Raw genomic sequence first — 20,902 nt, 5'->3', positions numbered from 1 at the left:
TGGAAGTGATCACCATTTAGTATTGAGCAGGATAAAATTGAATTTCATATTGAAATGAAGGGTGTGTAAGAAAGTTTTGAAACGAATCAAAATTGAGCAGCAATTATTACACTCAAATAAACAACTATTATTCAAGAAAAAAATGAAAGAAACTGAAAACAAGAACCAAACCTTGTAGATATTCAGTGGCAAACCCTGAAGAAAACATTCAGTGATTTAGCCACAGAGGCACGTGGTTAGGTAATCTGCAAGAACAGAAAAATAAGAACTCCATGGTGAACTCAGGAAGTTAAAGAAAGTATATAGAAACTTCCTGGCAAGTAAGTCAGCTTGTGCTTTTAGAGAATACAGAGAAAAATGCAAGAAAGTGAAGCACTGTATAAAACTAGCTAAAGAAAAGTCATGAGAAGACTTAAGAACATAGAAGAAGAAAATTCTGAAGGCTATTGAAAAAGCTCAGAAATGGAGAGAAGAGTACTGTAAAGAAAATCATGTAAAGGTGACATGAAAATTGAAGATCATGATATTCTAGATGCCTGAAGTAATTACCTTAAAAGATTACTAAATTTATGAAGCAGTTAGCACTGTGATAGAAAACACTCAACAAGAATGAAAATCTGGAACACACATTCATACTTGAAGTAGAAAAAAGTAATCAAAAACCTGAAATGGGAAAAAGCAGCTGGGATAGATGTTCGACTAGAAATGCTCAAATATGAAGGTATAAAAGTTTTACCATGGCCGCACTGTATAATTCAGAAGGTCTGGTCAGATGGTCGAATTCCGTTTGATTAGTGTGGAGCTCTCATAGTACCTATCTATAAAAAGGGAAATAAAACTGAATGTGAGAATTACAGAGGTATTTCTCTACTGAGTGTTCCTGTTAAGATTTATGCAAATATACTCGAGAAATGGCTAATAAAAATTGCAGAAGTGAAGCTTGGTGAAGAACAAGATGGATTCTGGCCAAATATAGGTTGTCAGGATCATATTTTTCACTTTAAGACAAATAGTTGAGAAAGGTTCTATTTAACTTTTGTAGATCTAGAAAAGGTACATGAAAAGGTGCTGAAAGGACATCTGTTCAAATTACTACAGTTACATGGTGTAAATAGGAAAATATATCAAGCAGTACATAGTCTTTATTTAAACTGTAAATCAGCAGTTAGAATTGAAGCAGGTACAAGAAGATAGTTTGATGTTAAATTAGGTATGCGACAAGGGAGCACCTTATCTCCACTGTTATCCATTATCTATATGGATCACAATATGAAAGAAAGAGCAATTTATAATGAAGATGGCAGCAGACAATAGAATGAGCAGAGTTGGTATGGTATGGTATGATAGGAAGTCAGCTGAATAAATTTATATGGAATAAAAGAGAAATTAGATTCTTTAGAGAAACTTGTGACATTAAGATTATAATATACAGACACATTTACAAGAATATTATATTTTAATTTGTCAAATATTTCAGTCTGAAAATATTTCATCATATTTCTCATCTATATTCCCTCAACCTTCCTTTTGGGCAAGATATATGGACGACATCTTTTCAGTATGGACTCATAACAGAGATTCCTTACCTTCCTTTTTAGCCAGAATCAATTTCTTACATCCTCGTATTAAGTTTACCATGGAGATTGAAAAAAACAACAAGTTATCCTTTTTAGACATCCTCCTCATCCGTTCACCTTCAGGTATTCTAACAGCAACAGTTCTACAGAAAATCCACTTTCACTGGATGTTATATTCCCAAACAATCTGCTCATCATCCTTATCAAAAATCAGGAATCATAAAATGTTTAATCCGACGAGCCAGAACTAATTGTTCAACTCCTCATGAATTACAGAAAGAACTTTCAACTATCAAACACAACATGAAATTAAATGGCTTCTCTGAAAAGAGCACACAACATCTGTTCGATTCTTACAAGCCAATCCAAAACAACATAGATTCAATACGTCGAGTTCCAATTCCTTATATTCCAGGATTTCAGAACCAATTTCAAGAATTCTGAAGAAATATGATTTAACAGCCACTTATATACCTATTAACAAAATATCCACCTATTTCCTCCTCTTCTAAAGATAAATGCGCAACTATGTCTCTGCCTGGTGTGTATCAAATTCCTTGTAACTGCAATCTGTCCTACTTTGGACAAACAGGATGCTCTATAGGAAAAAAAAAAAAAAAAAAAAAAAAAAAAAAAAAAAAAAAAAGAATTCAGGAACATCAATCATACATTCAGCACAACAAATCTGATAAGTCTGGATTGGCTCAGCACGGAATAGAGACAAGCCACAATCCTCTGGTCCAGGACTCGCCTCCTACAAAGATGTCGTTATAAATTTGAATGTTTATTTAAAGAAATCGACGAGGCCTTACTTCAATGCCCTAACTTGAATCGAAATGACTAAAAATATGGGAAAGTTTAATCAGGATAACACATTAATATATATATATATATATAAGTGAGATCTTTCTAAACAATAAATACAAAATGTTTTATTCAAGAAATGAAAATCAAGGAAAAGAAGAAGTAGCCATAGTATTCAACATGAAATACGAGGCTAATCTTCTTGAATGGCAGGCAGTCTCAAGTAGAGTGATGTGGGCAAATATCAGAATGGGGCATTGGACAATGAGACTTATGAGACTTATTTGTGCCTATGGTCCCACAGAAGGTTCTACTAAGGTAGAAGTGGAGGAATTTTTTGATGCTTTAGGGGGTGCCTAAGGGTTAAAGCTGTATAACTGAGAGAAGAACTCCACATAGCCTTTAAAGGAATGCAGAGAACCGACCACGTCTTCTGACCTAATGTCCAATCCTCACCTTCACGTGGTGCACCCTGTTGGGTATCTACTTGGATAGTGAACGAACGAGGATGGGCTGGCAATTGGGATTTAGCTGACCAAATTGTATTCTTATTGATTAAACCAAAATAAAAAATGATGGTACAACATGACAAAATTTCATGCCGGCTGGGGCGTCGCCCGGTTAAACAAGGCCCCTGTTGTTTTCGCCAGGGAACCAGGGCGAACAGCGAAAAGTCAGCTACTGGAACAAATCTGAAAGAATACCCAAACTCAACACCACCAGAGTTAAAGATCGGTACAATCAACATAAGAAGCCTGAATGGCAAAGAAATGGAGGCTAATCGCTCAGCTATCTAATTCCTAAGTTATACAAAGCAAAGCTGAGGAATTATATAAGTACCAGATCGACATAATAGGGGTGATTGAAACAAAAAAGACAAAAACTGGTGAGATCTTTCTGAACAATATATACAAAATACAAAATAACAAAGAACACAAAATACAAGGCTAATCTTCTTGAATGGTAGGCAGTCTCAAGTAGAATGATGTGGGCAAATATCAGAATGGGGCATTGGACAATGAGACTTATTTGTGCCTATGGTCCCACAGAAAGTTGTACTAAGGTAGAAGTAGATGAATTTTTTGATGCTTTAGAAAAGGCAACTGACACAATGAAAAAGGAAAAGTTGGTCCTTGTTGGGGATGTAAATAGCAGAGTAGGAAATGATTATCAGACATACAAAAATATTTTGGGAAAATTTGGAGAAGAGAGCAAAGCTAATAATAATGGCAAATACCTGTTGGATTTCTGCTCAGGACATGAACTGGTTATTTCTAACACCATGCTCCAACATAGAAATGTGCACAAATTCACATGAAGAGAAGATGCAAGGAATAAGAAGTTTCATTGACTATGTTATTGTTGATAGTGATGTTTTTTCACTGGTGCAGAACACCAGAGTGTACAGAGGATTTGAAATTGGAAGTGATCACTATTTAGTCTTGAGCAGGATAAAATTGAATTTAATATTGAAAAGAATAACATGTAAGAAAGTTTTCAAGCGAATAAAAGTTGAGCAGCTCTCAGATGTAAAATGTAGACTAAAATACACAAAGATTATTGAAAAAAAAATGAAAGAGTTTGAGAACAGGAACCAAACCTTGGAGATTCAGTGGCAAGCCTTTAAGGAAAGCCTGATTGATTCAGCCAGAGAGGCATGTGGTGAGGTTATCTGCAAGGATAGAAAAATCAGAACTCCATGGTGGGCACAGGAAGTTAAAGAGGCAGTGAAGGAAAAGAAGAAAGCATATCAAAAGTTCCTGGCAAATAAGTCAGCTTTTGCTCTTAGAGAATACAGAGACAAATGTAAGAAAGTGAAACACTGTGTAAAACTAGCTAAACAAAAGTCATGGGAGGACTTTTGCAAGAACATAGAAAATAAATATCAAGAAGGTGATAAGATATTCTGGAGGTTGTTGAAGAAGCTTAAAAATGGAGGAAAGAGTACTGTAAAAGCAGTTAGAGATGATAAAGGTGACATGAAAACAGGAGAAAAAGATATCCTTGAAGTATGGAGTAATTACTTTGAAAAATTGCTAAATGAAAAAAGTGATAGCACAGTGGTAAAAAACACTCAACAGGCATACAGTCAGGGAAGCATATCCATACTTGAAGTAGAAAAAGCCATCAAAGGCTTGAAATGTGGAAAAGCCGCAGGAGTAGATGATATTCGACCAGAATATCATCTACTACAAGTATGGTGGTATAAAAGTCTTACAGTTGCTGCACTGCATAGTTCAGAAAGCTTGGACAGAGGGACGAATTCCCTATGATTGGAGTAGAGCTGTAATTGTACCCATATATAAAAAGGGAAATAAAATTGAATGTGAGAATTATAGAGTATTTCCCTACTGAGTGTTCCTGGCAAGATCTATGCAAGTATACTTGAAAAACAGTTGAGAAGAATTGTGGAAGAAACGCTTGGTGAAGAACAAGCTGGATTCAGGCCAAATAGAGGCTGTCAGGATCAGATCTTCACTTTACGACAAATAGTTGAGAAAGCATTGGAATATAACAAAGATCTGTATTTAAGATTTGTCGATCTGGAAAAGGCATATGACAAGGTGCCAAGAGAGAAGCTATTCCATACGCTACAGTTATATGGTGTCAATCGGGCATTATATCAAGCAATACTTAGTCTTTATTTGAGTTGTAAGTCAGCAGTTAGAATTGAAGGAGGTACAGGAAGATGGTTTAATGTTAAATCTGGTGTGAGACAAGCATGTACATTATCCTCTCTGTTATTCATTATCTATGTGGATCACATTATGAAGGACAGTGGTATTAAACATGATATCAGAATTGGAGGTGTTAATGTCAGCTCTTTGTTTTATGCAGATGATATTTTACTTCAAAATAAATCCACTACAAGTTTGCAAGATTCCCTGACTAAATTGAATAACTGTTGTAATAGATATAGTATGAAGGTCAGCATTAAAAAGACAAAGACAATGAAAATAGGTAGAATTGTTGAAAATGTCAACTGTGTTGTGAACGGGGAACCTGTGGAACAAGTAAAACATTTCAGCTACTTAGGCACGATTTTTAGTGAAGATGGTAAATTAAATATCGAAATAGACAACAGAATCAACAAAGCTGGTATGGTTGGAAGTCAATTGAATAAATTCATATGGAATAAGAGAGAAATTAGTCGGAACACTAAATTAGCTGTATACAAGACAGTGTTCAAACCAGTTTTAACTTATGGATCTGAGAGCTGGGTCAGAAGTAAAACACTTGACCAAAGACTAGATACCGCAGATATGAGAGTCCTGAGAAAGATTAGAGGCGTGAACATCAATGGCAATATAATATTAAAAACGAGGATATTAGGAAAGAACTTGACATTGTCGGCATCCAGGAATGCATTAGCAGAGCTAATCTCAGGTGGGCATGGTCACTTAAACAGAATGGGCGAGGAAAGATTAGCAAAACGAGTGTTCTCTGCCAGGTTGGCAGGAAAATGACCCAGAGGAAGACCAAGATATAGGTGGATTGATACGGTGCAATGTGCCTTAGACGATAGAAATATAAGATCTGATAATGATAATATTGGAGTCTTGACAAGTAACAGACTGATTTAGAGGAAAATTGTAGATAGGAAGTTAGTAATGATGTAAATTTTTCATTTAGTACTATCATATCCTGTACACCCCTTGAGGGTATATGTGAGGAATTTGATGATGATGATAATTTTATTTTATTTTTTTTAAATTTAGACTTTAATTCTTATATTAGTCTAATGTTATTTATAAATTAAGATTATTATATGAATTTGTGAATTAATATCTTTAATTTAATCGTTACTCTGATAAAAAATGTTCATCATCATCATCAAATTCCTGCCATGTACCCTCAAGGGGTGTACAGGATATGACAGTACTACATGAAAAAATTACATCATTACTAACTTCCTATCTACAATTTTCCTCCAAATCAGTCTGTTACTTGTCAAGACTCCAACATTATCAGATCTTATATTTCTATCGTCTAAGGCACTTTGTACCTTATCAATCCACCTATATCTTGGTCTTCCTCTGGGTCGTTTTCCTGCCAACCTGGCAGAGAACACTTGTTTTGCTAATCTTTCCTCTCCCATTCTATTTAAGTGACCATACCATCTGAGATTAGCTCTGCTAACGCATTCCTGGATGCTGACAATGTGAAGTTCTTTCCTAATATCCTCATTTTTAATATGATATTGCCATTGATGCCATCTGTTCACGCCTCTAATCTTTCTCAGGACTCTCATATCTGCGGTCTCTAGTCTTTGGTCAAGTGTTTTACTTCTGACCCAGCTCTCAGATCCATAAGTTAAAATTGGTTTGAACACAGTCTTGTATACAGCTAATTTACTGTTCCGGCTAATTTCTTTCTTATTCCATATGAATTTATTCAATTGACTTCCCACGATACCAGCTTTGCTGATTCTGTTGTCTATTTCTATATTTAGTTTACCATCTTCAGTAAAAATTGTGCCTAAGTAGCTGAAATGTTTTACTTGTTCCACAGGTTCTCCATTCACAACACAGTTGACATTTTCAATGATTCTGCCTATTTTCATTGTCTTTGTCTTTTTATTGCTGACCTTCATACCATATCTATTACAACAGCTATTCAATTTAGTCAGAGAATCTTGCAGACTTGTAGCGGATTTATTTAGAAGTATAACATCATCCGCATAAAGCAAAGAGCTGACATTAACATTTCCAATTTTGATATCAGGTTTAATACCACATTCCTTCATAATGTGATCCATATAGATAATAAATAACAGAGGGGATAATGTACATCCTTGTCTCACACCAGATTTAACATTAAACCATCTTCCTGTACTTCCTTCAATTCTAACTGCTGACTCACAACTCAAATAAAGACTAAGTATTGCTTGATATAATGTCCCATTGACACCATATAACTGCAGCATATTGAATAGCTTCTCTCTTGGCACCTTGTCATATGCCTTTTCCAAATCGACAAAACTTAAATACAGATCTTTCTTATATTCCCATGCTTTCTCGCCTATTTGTCGTAAAGTGAAGATCTGATCCTGACAGCCTCTATTTGGCCTGAATCCAGCTTGTTCTTCACCAAGCTTTTCTTCCACAATTCTTCTCAACCGTTTCTCAAGTATACTTGCATAGATCTTGCCAGGAACACTCAGTAGGGAAATACCTCTGTAATTCTCACATTCAGTTTTATTTCCCTTTTTATATATGGGTACTATGAGAGCTCTACTCCAATCATCGGGAATTCGTCCCTCTGTCCAGGCTTTCTGAACTATGCAGTGCAGCCACTGTAAGACTCTTATACCACCATACTTCAGCATTTCTGGTCGAATATCATCTACTCCTGCTGCCTTTCCACATTTCAAGCCTTTGATGGCTTTTTCTACATCAAGTATGGATATGTATTCCTGACTGCATGCCTGGTCAGTGATTTTTATCACTGTGCTGTCATCACTGCTTGTTTCATTTAGCAGTTTTTCAAAGTAATTACTCCATACTTCAAGGATATCTTTTTCTCCTGTTTTCATTTCACCTTTATCATCTCTAATTCCTTTTACAGCACTCTTTCCTCCATTCCTAAGCTTCTTCAACAACCTCCAGAATATTTTGCCACCTTCTTGATATTTATTTTCTATATTCTTGCCAAAGTCCTCCCATGACTTTTGTTTAGCTAGTTTTACACACTGTTTAGCTTTCTTACATTTGTCTCTGTATTCTGTAAGAGTAAAAGCTGACTTATTTGCCAGGAACTTTTGATATGCTTTCTTCTTTTCCTTCACTGCCTCTTTAACTTCCTGTGTCCACCAGGGAGTTCTGATTTTTTTATCCTTGCACACAACCTCACCACATGCCTCTCTGGCAGAATCAATCAATGTTTCCTTCAGAGTTTGCCACTGAATCTCCAAGGTTTGATTCCTGTTCTCAAACTCTTTCATTTTCTTTTCAATAATATTTCTGTATTTTAGTCTACAGTTCACATCTGAGAGCTGCTCAACTTTTATTCGCTTTAAAACTTTCTTACATGTTATTCTTTTCAATATGAAATTCAATTTTATCCTGCTCAAGACTAAATAGTGATCACTTCCAATTTCAAATCCTCTGTACACTCTGGTGTCCTGCACCAGGGAGAAAACATCACTATCAACAATAACATAGTCAATGAGACTTTTTTTATTCCTAGCCTCTTCTCTCCATGTGAATTTGTGCACATTTTTATGTTGGAACATGGTGTTAGTAATAACCAGTCCATGTCCTGAGCAGAAATCCAACAGATATTTGCCATTATTATTAGCTTTGCTCTTTTCTCCAAATTTTCCCAAAATATTTTTGTATGTCTCACAATCATTTCCTACTCTACTATTTAGATCCCCAACAAGGACCAACTTTTCCTTTTTCATTGTGTCAGTTGCTTTTTCTAAAGCCTCAAAAAATTCCACCATTTCTACCTTAGTAGAACCTTCTGTGGGACCATAGGCACAAATAAGTCTCATTGTCCAGTTCCCCATTCTCATATTTGCTCACATTACTCTACTTGAGACTGACTGCCATTCAAGAAGATTAGCCTCGTATTTTGTGTTGAATACTATGGCTACTCCTTCTTTTCCTTGATTGTCATTGCCTGAATATAACATTTTGTATTTATTGCTCAGAAAGATCTCACCAGTTTTGGTCTTTTTTGTTTCAGTCACCCCTATTATGTCGATCTGGTACTTATCTAATTCCTCAGCTAGCTCCATTTCTTTGCCATTCAGGCTTCTTACGTTGATAGTACCGATCTTTAACTCTGGTGATGTTGAGTTGGGGTTTGTTTTTAGATTTGTTCCAGTAGCTGACTTTTCGCTGTTCGCCCTGGTTCCCTGGCGAAAACAACGGGGGCCTTGTTTAACCGGGCGACGCCCCAGCCGGCATGAAATTTTGTCATGTTGTACCATCATTTTTTATTTTGGTTTAACCAATAAGAATACAATTTGGTCGGCTAAATCCCAAATTGCTAGCCCATCCTCGTTCGTTCAGTATCAAAGTAGATACCCAACAGGGTGCACCACGAGAAGGTGAGGATTGGACATTAGGTCAGAAGCCCTGGTCGGTTCTCCACATTCCTTTAAAGGCTATGTGGAGGTCTCCTCTCAGTTATACAGCTTTGACCCTTAAGCACCCCATAAAAAATGTTTTCCCTCTTTAATACTTAGCGATGTAACATCACGCGGCTCTTTCTACTTTTGATGATCAATTGTTGGAATTCCACTTTGTTTAAAAAACTGTTCCTATGTAGCCACTGAAGATAGTCTTATTTTCAGACTGAAATATTTGGCAAATTAAAATATAATATTCTTGTGTAAACGTGTCTATATATTATAAAAGAGAAATTAGTCAAAACATTAAACTAGCTGTATACAAGACAGTGCTCAAACTAATTTTAACTTGGGGATCTGACAGCTGGGCGACTCTTAGGTGAGTTCTGAGAAAGATTAAGGGAGTGAATAGATGACAACATCACATTAAAAATGATGATATTTGGAAAAACTTGCCAAATCAGCATTCAGGAATGCGTTAAGAGCTAATCTCAGGTGGTATGGTCTCCTTAACAGAATGGGAGAGGAATGATTAGCAGAACAAGTGTTCCTTGCTAGTTTGGCAGGAAAAGACACAGAGGAAGACTGAGATCTAGGTGAACTGATAACAGTAAAAAGTGCCTTAGAAGACAGAAATATAAGATCTGATAACGCTGGCCTCTTTCCAGATAACAAATGGATATGGAGGAAAATTGTTAACTTGAAGTTTGTAATGATGTAACGTTTTCATGTAGTACTATCATAATATCCCATACATCTCCTAAGGGTACATACATATCAGGAATTTGATGATGATGAAGTAGCAAGATGGTTTATCACCATATTAACTGGATCAGAGATAGTTGTAGAAAGGCTTTTTTTGGCTTGGTTACAAAGCAGATTATAATCTACTCTATAATATAAAATGATAAGCCTTTTTATGAAACATTTTTGTGTAACGTTTTTCTACTCTCTATAATATAAAATGATAAGCCTTTTTATGAAATGTTTTTGTCAAGTTATTTGAAACGTTTTGAAACTCAGGGGCTACCCTGAGTGTCGAGTCATCAGAATTCAAGGAGAACTGGCCTACCAGTACGGAACTCGGGGGGACCCCCTTTCGAGTCTATGTTCACTGGGCATCTACAGATGCTGTGTGGTCACTTCGATGCTCGATGATGTTCCACACCAGGCCTAGCCATGAAGACCTGTTATTTGCTTTTCTGGCGGCCTCAACTCTCTGAAGATTAGTCACTCCACACATGCCATCCATCCATCTCATTGATGGTCTACTACCCCTGCCTCTTTTCCCAGGAACTTTACTTTCTATTACTGTTCTGAGAAGTCCTCCTTCCATTCTTTCTATGTGTCCAAAATATTTTAACTTTCTTCTGTCAATATCCTTAAGGAACCTTAAAGTTCTACTGATCTTTTCTAACACACATTCATTTGTACGCCTTTCAGTATATGATGTCCTCAACAGCCTTCTGTAATAACACCACATCTCAAAAGCAGATATCCATTTCTTATCTGACTTCTTTAGGTTCCAAGTCTGATATCCATAAGTCACTATTGGAAAAACAACTGCATCCAAAATCCTCAACTTTGTTCCCATGGACAAAGATCCATCCTTCCAGATTTTAGATAGGTCTCTGACTGTTGTTTTAGCCATTCCCAACCTTTTTCTGACATCTTCTGAACAGCAATTCTTCACATTAATAATGGATTCCAGGTACTCAAACTTGCTGACTTCCTCAATTCTTTCTCCATTAAGGTACACTTGTTTCTCAAGTGCTTCTCTGTTTGTATTTCCTTTGAGAACCATAATCTTTGTCTTGCTAGGATTGAGTTGAAGTCCTCTGTTATTACTGATCTTGTTAACTTTGTCAAGAATTAGTCCTAGTTCTTCCATGTCATTACAAAGGAGTACTGTATCATCAGCATACCTCAGATTACTGATCAACCTACCTCCTAATTCCTGTCCTGAGTTCATCCAATGCTTCACGCATGATGTCCTCCGCATATATACTAAACAAGTGAGGAGAAAGTAAACATTCTAGCCTCACTCCTTTTCCAACTTGAAGCCAGTCAGTCAATCTAGCACCTGTTCTTCCTGTGGCTTCTTGCTCCTTATACAAGTTGGCTATCAACCTGATAGTGTGTTGAGGAAAACCCATTCTTTTCATTACTTCCCGCAGTTTCACATGCTCAACACAGTCAAAAGCTTTAGAGTAGTCTAAGAAACACATTACCAGAGGGAGTCTGAATTCTTTATATTTTTCTATGATCTGTCTAAGGCAAAGGATCTGATCTCTGGTGCCCCTACCTTTCCTAAAACCTGCTTGTTCCTCAGGCATCTCTGCCTCAAAGTTGAGGCAGAGATGCCCGAGGATCCCCCTAGTACACAATAAATTATGTTTTTGTTTTAATCCTTTACCCAAGTGTAAGGAAGCAAACTGATGTGAAGTAACCACCATTTATGTACATGTAGCCATGAAGAATCTTTGTGTCTAAACATTGCTTATGCTTAGGTAAAGGATTAAAACAAGAATATGATTTACTTTGTAACCAAGCAAAAAAAAATCTTTCTATATCCTATACTTGTACCCAACTTCACTACATGCTTTGATGACCAAATCGCCAGCCTTGTTGGCTATGTGGTTAGTGTCTCCACTCTCCAGTCAAGAGGCTGTGGATTCGAATCTTGCTGAAGGCATGGATGTTTGGAATTATCCTACTAACCTATTACCATATCTACTGCTGTGACCTGTGTCCTGGTGTAGTATAACCTTTGATGTCTTTGTACCATAAAATATTCAAAATCCCTGACCAAATCAATGTTTTCTTAAATCAACAGCATGTGGTGAACTGTAGAATATTAAATTATATAGAACTAGAATAAAATATTTAATTTTTATAAAGTAGAAGTTTTGAAATTATGACAGCTGAGTGACCAGTTTATTAAGAGTTTCATTCCCCTTGTAATATAAAGAACAAATTACATGAGAATCACAGTAATTAACTTTAATGAAATGAAAGTACAGATATTTCATACTGAAAATAACAGTACACCATCAGTTCATAGAAACAAGCAAATCAAAGAAACAGGAATACAGGATACATACAACAATCAGTTTATTTACCAGTGAAAAATGGTTGCCGCTTACTAGAAATTAACATATTAATAAAACATAAAAATAAATAAAATAAATAATAAAAACTATTTTTAATGGTTACAATCATGTAATCATCAAAAGCCATGAGATGGAGATCCACAGACTAATGGGGCAAATTTATTAAGGTAGTTCCTATAACCAATTGTGGGTGATATGTGGTTGTGACATGATACATTATCCTATTGAAGTTGTTTGTTGCATTCAGGATAAATGATTAGCATGATCAAGTATACTTGGCTGGCAGTGATGTTCAGGTAGGGTATACCATCAGCACTTGCTCAAGTGTCATTAAGAAGTCAAATGACCATCAGAAGAAGCATCCTGCAAACCATTACTTCACTGGCACCAACTTGCATTATTACAACTCTGTGCAGTGACCTAATTTGGTTACCTACCCTTAATTTTATGTCTATGTGGAATAACAGGAATTGAGATTCATCAATCCACATGACTTGTCTCCATTTCTCTAGGTCAATGGTCCCTTGTCTATCTTATCAAAATACTTATTTCTGTTAGACAAGTGATATAGTATGCCTGTTATACCCCATTCAGGATGCCATATGATGCATATTCAGACAAACTTGATGAATGGGAAGGGGGGAGGGCACCTTGTCTCTTTTTCAATATTGTGCCATCAAGTCTACTAGACTTCAATCTTGTTCATCCATTATCCCTGTACTCAATCAAAAGTAAGAATGCTACATGTTTTCATGGCATTCTTTGTATACTTTTAACAGCATATAATTTGAGAAACTCTTAATAGTTCATCTGGCATCTCTATCATCTGCTATGTGAGGTCACTTAGATCAGAGAAGTCAGTGAACATTCAGGCCATTCATGACTTTTCCATTATCACACACTGGAATACTTATACTGTCTCCCTGCTGCTGTTAAATTTAGGGATAGCTAATATTGTGGATAACGATATAACTGTCACCAGCCTGAAGGTTGGTATCCTGCCATGGTAATGAAAATTTATTATTTTCATCAAATAATATTTTTTTCATGGTTGATGAAATGGTCCCACTTATTGGAGGTATTAAAAAGTTCCATGTTTGGCCTCTAGAGCAAGGAATATTATGATTAAAAAAAAAGAAAAAAAAAAGAAAAGAATAAAAATAAGAATGTTGTGGTAAAAATTCTTGGCTCACCCATAGTACTAATCCACCGTAAGTTCACAATCTTTCATAGTAGTTGGGAGTCACAAAAGATGTATTTATCAATTATTTCTGTGATGTATAGGATAATATTGTCCTGCTTTTTTTATACTATAATTTAGGATTTCAAATTGGCAAAAGCAATGGATGCCTATTTTTATTAATTTTATGTGAATCTCACTTGCAAAAGGATAATTTGGAAACCCAAGCCTCCAATAAGCAAGATAGTGGTTTCCATCAGGCAGTGAAATTCATCCCCTGCCTCAATACATCCATGCCAATGGTGGAATCTGAACTAACAGCCTGCTAAATGGAGAGCAGATATACTAACCATTTTGCCAAATAGGCTAACATATCTCACGCGCAGTTCAAGACAAGGATAACAGTTGATTTTTCAGCTAGTAAAAGAGGAAAATATCATAACATTACTGCCATTACTTTCATCACTGAAAACAAGTTTAACAACTTTGGGGATGTATGGGCCAGGTGAAAAGTCACTTTTCCCTCAAACCATGTCTGTATAATGTCAGAACCAAAGCCACCATATTTACTACTGATGATTACATAACATACAGATAAATAGCCTAGTCAATGTCTGACGTGTCTTCCCCTTTCCCAATAATTTTACTCTATCCATTCAGTTACAACGTACAATGATAAATCAATATTGATTCAACTGAATCAATCTCCTATCTCACCATTGTCCATATGTGGATACCAGTTCTTATTCAATCCGAGAAAGAAAGAAAGAATGTTAGTGGCATGTCACAGTCAAAGTATGCATATTTACTCAAATATAACTCGCACCCCTAATTTTACTTCACCAAAAAAAAAAAAAAGAAAAAAGTTTCGCATATACCTTGCACACAAAAAAAGTTTAAAACTTTAAGAAACAAATAGTGAATGTTGTTATGGCAGTTTCAGATATTTTGAAATTCAGCTGAAGAGAATCAGCATTCCAACTCAACAATCGTCAGCTTGCCTTTGTTGTTGAGTTGCACGATCTTTAGTTAATACTGCACTAATCTTACTTATGCAAGACTGGTAGCAGTGATAGTGAATAGTAGATTCTTGGTAAGTCATACCTATTTTCAGTTTTTTTTTAAAAATCATAGTGATCTTCTAAATGATAGAAGGACGAGCAATAATGAAACAATTTGTTTAAATTTAATTACAGAAGCACTGTTGCTAAAGATTCAAATATATCGTGTGATGAAGGTGAATGGCCGATAGCGTAAATAACGATAATTAAAATTTAAATGCATTTATTTTATAAATAATGTGAGCAATTATAAATTATAATGAATACTGAGAATTAAATTATATATCAATTTTTTTCCTGAAAAACTTTAATTTCTGAAAATCCCTACATGTATCTTGCATATCTCACACCACGATTTTTTAACTTTAATTTTGGAGAAAAATGTCTGAGTTATATTCAAATAAATATGGTATCAGGATCTATAAACATGTTTAAGAAAGAAGCTCCTGACAAAATGACACTGTTGCAGTGGGAAGGGGGGAAATTGTTTGAAACAAGATACACAAAGATGCTTGTCCATTCGTATAAAATATATAAGCATGTTTTTAACAAACCAAGGAAAACTTTTTAGAGCTTAAAATGTAATTCAAGTATTAATTATAATGAAGAGCCAAAGGCTTCATTGCCATTAAAGTGTTACCTGGTGGTAGATGTTTTAGATGGTTATTGGAGGCATCAAATGTAACCAGCTGAACAAGTTCTCCTATCCCAGCTGGAAGTTCTTTGATTTTGTTTTCTCTCAAACTAAGCATCGTCAAGTTCTGGAAAAAAAACAACAACAACATTTAATCTAATCCTTAAAAATAGAGAAGGATAAAATTAAAAAAAAAATTTCTTCAATTGTAATAATCAGGATTACAAACGATTATAATATGCCTCCATCACACAGTTGGTAAGGAACACATTTTTCATAAAAGACAGTTCAAAACAAGACCAAGTGAAACACAACCACCTTGCTTATTGGAGGCCTGAAGTGGCTTACTGGCATGTTTGATCTTCAGAACAAGAATTCGGGTTTCTACTTCCCCCTCTCTCTCCACACACACAGATCTCCAATATTCAAGGATAAAGATAAAAATGCTTCTGTAAGCTAGCTGCTGGTTAGTACATAGAACTGAAATGATAGTAGTGAATCAGTGAGTGATAAATTTGCTGCTATTTAATCTGCCCACCTGTGTCTGAAAGAAGTTCAATCACGGTCGTATGCCCATCAAGGCCATGTGTGGTTGGGAGAATGGGTTTCTCTCTGTGCCGGTGATACGTTTGTAAGTGATTGTATGAGGTTGTGGTAATTCAGTCCACAACCTCATACAAGTCTCCTTCACTCAACAATTCTTAGTCTTGTGTCCTTGGGCTATACTAGTGCCAAATGGAATGGCTGTTATGACTCATTCACCTATACTGACTGATCTACACAGCCTCTGTAGATCAGTCAGTATAGGTGAATCCCTTTGGTCGGAAAGACCTGGGTTCGATTCCAGTCAGATGTGAGAAACCATTATCAGGTCTTTTCAATGAAAGGTGAGTTAGCCGGTCTTATACGGAGGTAGGAGTTTTTTTTCACCTGGAAACTCAGGTTTTTCATCCCCCAGAACAGGCAAACCAGCCTCGTGAACTCACAAGGATTACAGTCTTGAATATTGCCCTTATGGGATGCAGCAAAGAGTGATGAATCGGCTATATTAAAAATTTGTCGTAAACCCCTCAATAAGGGGGCTCTACACATCCTAAAAGCTGGTCCCAAAACCTGCTCAGATTGAAAAATAGAAATCATTATAACTGGATTGAAGGGCTTCATTGTTCACTGCACACAAAATTCTCAACCAGTATCCAATCCTTGGTTCTCAAACAAGCATTCTAAGGTAGTCCATAAAAAAAATTGAGCATATCACAAATGGCCTGACACTTCATTACAGCTTGCAAAAAGTACAGAAAAACCATCAATAAATCTAACTCTGATTCTGAAAGGGCCAAATATCACAAACTTACCCCTAATTCTAATGGTAGTCAAGCCTTCTGATCAAAGCCATCAGGCACAACTTTTGTTCACCTATGCTCAACCCTCACATTTGGTGTGCTATTGTCACATCACTTAAAAGGCTGACCTACTGGCACTATACGTCTCTTTCAATTCATGCCACAAAGACCACTTCAAAGTACCCTCACTTTACCAAGAACTACTCACTCCACCACTTCCTAGTTTTCTGCCAGAAAGAAATCTTGAATAACTTTGAAAACAAGGCATCTGGCCTTGAAGGCATACTGCCTGACCACAGATATGAGAACCTCAGTTGGCTTGGTGCCAAGAAGAGTCAATTCATATTGAAGGGGAAAAAGAAATAAGGAGATGTACAAATTGGTCACCAACATGCAAAATCACGTGCTTTATACGTAAAATTTTTGAACTGTTATACAAGCAAAATAGTTACGACTTTATAAACTACAATATACATAAAAGAGAAATTAATTTTCCAACGTGTAATAATAATCAACTCATCCCACAATACAGATTGATTACCCTATTATTGGAATGGACTCTCCTTCTTCTGACATGCGCAGAAGTGTCGAAGGGTCTCGCATCTGTGGGTGTACTGTACCACCTATTGCGCTAACACTTGCTCCAGAATTAACTCCTATCCTACCCAATATCACTTCTTCAACTTTTCAAACATCTATCCTATTAGCATGAAAACAAGACTGCATTCAGCCCATTCCAAAGAATGATGACAAAAGTCAGTCATCAAACTACTAACTGCGCTAACTTCTGTTGTTTCAAAAATTATAGAGTGGGTCATTAACAGCTGCCTTCTGTACCACCTTGAGGCTCACCACTAACTAGCAACCAACACTATGGATTCTGCCACTCTTGACTCATAGCCAATCTTTTAGCATTTATTACCTACCTGTGGAGTCAAGCCATGGAAAGTATGGAGAAACTTATGTGGTAACTCTATAAGGCCATCAGATTAAGTTAGCCAAAGAGATCTTAACAAACTACCATCCTATGGTCAATCTTCAACCTTTTGCAGCTGGATTGCCTGCTTCCTCTCTGTTTATTCACTACATGTTGTGGTAGTGAATAAACTCACTACCACAACATTTTCAGTGTCCAGTCATTACAGGTCTCAGGTTCTTCTATAACTAATGCATTAAATGTTACCAAAACACAAATGTGTATAATTTCATTGCAAGAAAGATTTCACATCACTTCCCTTACTTTTTGATAATACTCAGATATCTAAACATGATCTGATTTCTTTTCTCAGGCTGAACTGCAGCCTTTTCTAGAATGAACACATTTCAGCCATAGCTTCTGCAGCAGCAATTTCTGTAAGGTATATATATATATATATATATGAGGTGCGTCTAAAAGGTTCAGTGAATGGTATCAGAAAACAAACAAAACAGAAGATACAAACAAATTACCTTTATTGGCCTTCAAAACAATCATCATCCTTCACAACACACTTTTGGCAACGTTCATAAAGCTTCTGGAAACTGTCAACAAAGGCCTCTTTAGGAATCGATTGCTGTCACACGTTCTTGGATTGCAGCCACGTCTGCAAAACGTGCGCCTTTCATGACACTCTTCAGCCATTTCAAAACTTCCTCCTAGAATGCGGCATTCACGGTTTGACCTGCAGGAACGAATTCCTTATGGATGATGCCATCGTTGTCGAAGAATGCGATCAACATTGTCTTGACATTGGAGTCTTACAGGTGACTCTTTTTGGGTTGCGGAGAAGACTGTGAACGCCATCCCATCGATTGCCTCTTAGATTCCGGATTGAACTGGTAGCACCAGGTCTCATCTCCTGTGACGATGGTTCGCAGAAAGGATGGATCCCGGTCATACATGGTAATGAAATATCCAGAGGTTTCCATCCGTTTTGCTTTCTGTTCATCTGTCAGCTTGTGTGGCACAAACCGGGAACAGATATTCTGCACACCCAAATCTTCGCGGACGATAGTGCGCACTTGTCCTTGCTAATGCCCAATTCCTATGCCAGCAATCGTAGAGTCAGTCACCAATTTCGTGACAGCATTTGTCGCACTCGCTTGATCATGTCTGGGGTTCTGCTTGTCGACGGGCCAACCCGAACGTGGCTCATCCTCAGTTGTTTCCTTCCCATCACAAAAGCATTTGAACCAGTCGTAAACACATTTTCTGCTCACAGCTTCAGTCCAGTACACTTGCACCAACATTTCATGCATCTCCGTTGCAGTTTTCCCCAATTTGTAGCAGAACTTGATGTTCACTCGTTGCTCCATTGCACTGACCCTACCTCTCACATTGACTACGTTCGACTGCCTGCAACGGGTTTACCCTGAAGGTCATTTGTACTCCACGCTTGGTGGCACTTCTCGATGTATCTCTAGATAGTCATGTGCATGCACGTGCACCTGGCCCATGTTGCCGTTAAGATATCGGACCATTCACCAAACTTTTCAGACTGCCCTCATATACTACTAACTGTTATTACCTTATTCTCTGTTGATTAGTTATTTATGTCCTGTTTCAATCTAGGAAAGTTATTTTATTTTTACATCATTTGTAACTCTCTTACCTGTCATCTTCCTTTGCTGATTTTGCACTAATATAAAATTACACAAACACCTTTAAGACATATCAAGAATGTTATTTATTTCACATAACAAATAGGGATGAAATGCAGACTGATTTGTGGACTGTCTTGAAATATATTCCATGATACATATGCAAAATGCTGACTAAATTTTTGGTTGTTTCCTCTGGCCATTTGATCACCGATTTGATTAATTCTGTTTTCTTTTTGATGCAATTTGTAGGATTGTAATTCACCATTTGGTACATGTTGGGGTAGGATACCAACAGGTTCATTTTATCGAGGTGTGCTGTCCAATCAAGGACAATGGTCGAATTACCTTTATCTGCTTTTGTAATCACGTCTGGGTTATTTTTTTAGGGATTTAAGTGCCAACAATTTACTCCAATGAACAAGCTCTGAACCAAGAATTTGAAATCATTAGACAAACATTTGTAAAAAATGGCTATAAAAAAGCAAAAAAGATTACAAGAATGACATAGCCTACATTAGGGCATTTCAGAAAAAATAGATAGCACACTACTTAAATACAACATCAAGACAACCTTCAAATCCCTGGCAAAATTAAGAAATTTACTTAGTTCCTCAACCCATTTCTCAGCAGGTAATTTGCTTGTAATTTTTTAGATAGTTCTAGTAATGTTAGGTATTTTTTATTGAGATTTACGTTGCTCATAGTATTCATAACTATAAATTCACATGTATGTGACAGTAATCAACTCCACAAGTTTCTCTATATAAGAAAGTCTTATTCCAGCTGAGAAATAGGTTGTTAACTTATCTGGCCATCCTCTAACTGAAGATGAATTGAATGTATTAGCATGAGGTCCTAAGTTTGCCATTTCATCCAAACATATTCCTTATCTAGATTTCATACATAACATTGAAAGGAACACCAGTCATCTGACTAGTCTTGAAGCCAACAGACTATGGTTCGAAATAGCCAAAGTGATCTATGATGCCAAACCATCAAAATTGAATATCCTACCTTCAGAATCAAAAGCACTGAACTCCTTAAAATGTAATAGCAACATAGTTATCACAAAAAGCCAAAAAAAGAGGAATACAACTGTAGTTTTAGATACTAATTCATATGATCAGAAAAGGAATTTATTGTTTTGAGATTGCAATAGATACTCTCACAGCTTAATTATGATCCTTCTAAAATGCATCTCAAAAAACTCAACAAGTTACTGGATGAAACAACATCCATAAATCAGGAAACCATCAAGACTTAAAACATACCATGCAAGACCTCCTAGAATATATGGTTCACCTAACTAAATTACATAAAAGCAACTGTCTGCTTAGACCTATTGTGGAATCTATAAGCAGCCCCACATATAAAATATCAAAATTTTTGTCTAACCTTCTTTGACCCCTCATAGGCCAATCAGCTTCATCACCAAAAATTCCATAGAATTTCACATAAAAATAAAAGACATTAAACTGTCAGATAAGCTTTGACATTGTCTCTCTCTTCACTAATACCCCTCACAA

At 36.4% G+C, this 20,902-nt stretch overlaps 1 protein-coding gene across 1 annotated transcript in view; it reads right to left on the bottom strand.

The window, feature by feature from the left end:
- The window catches only part of LOC150108627 (uncharacterized), a 327,730-nt gene that overhangs the window by 163,275 nt on the left and 143,553 nt on the right, over positions 1 to 20,902 (bottom strand). The window contains exon 5 of the mRNA XM_090390495.1: positions 15,457 to 15,577. Within this exon, the coding sequence (XP_090246621.1) occupies positions 15,457 to 15,577 (121 nt within the window). The remainder of the gene's footprint in view (positions 1 to 15,456; positions 15,578 to 20,902) is intronic.

This window comes from Typopeltis vanoorti, chromosome 3, assembly GCF_054136105.1.
Source record: "Typopeltis vanoorti isolate ZY-2024b chromosome 3, IOZ_Tvanoo_1.0, whole genome shotgun sequence".
NCBI classification, from domain to species: Eukaryota; Metazoa; Arthropoda; class Arachnida; order Uropygi; family Thelyphonidae; genus Typopeltis; species Typopeltis vanoorti.
The sequence above is the reverse complement of the archived record's forward strand: the minus strand, read 5'-3'. Positions and strand labels throughout refer to the sequence as shown.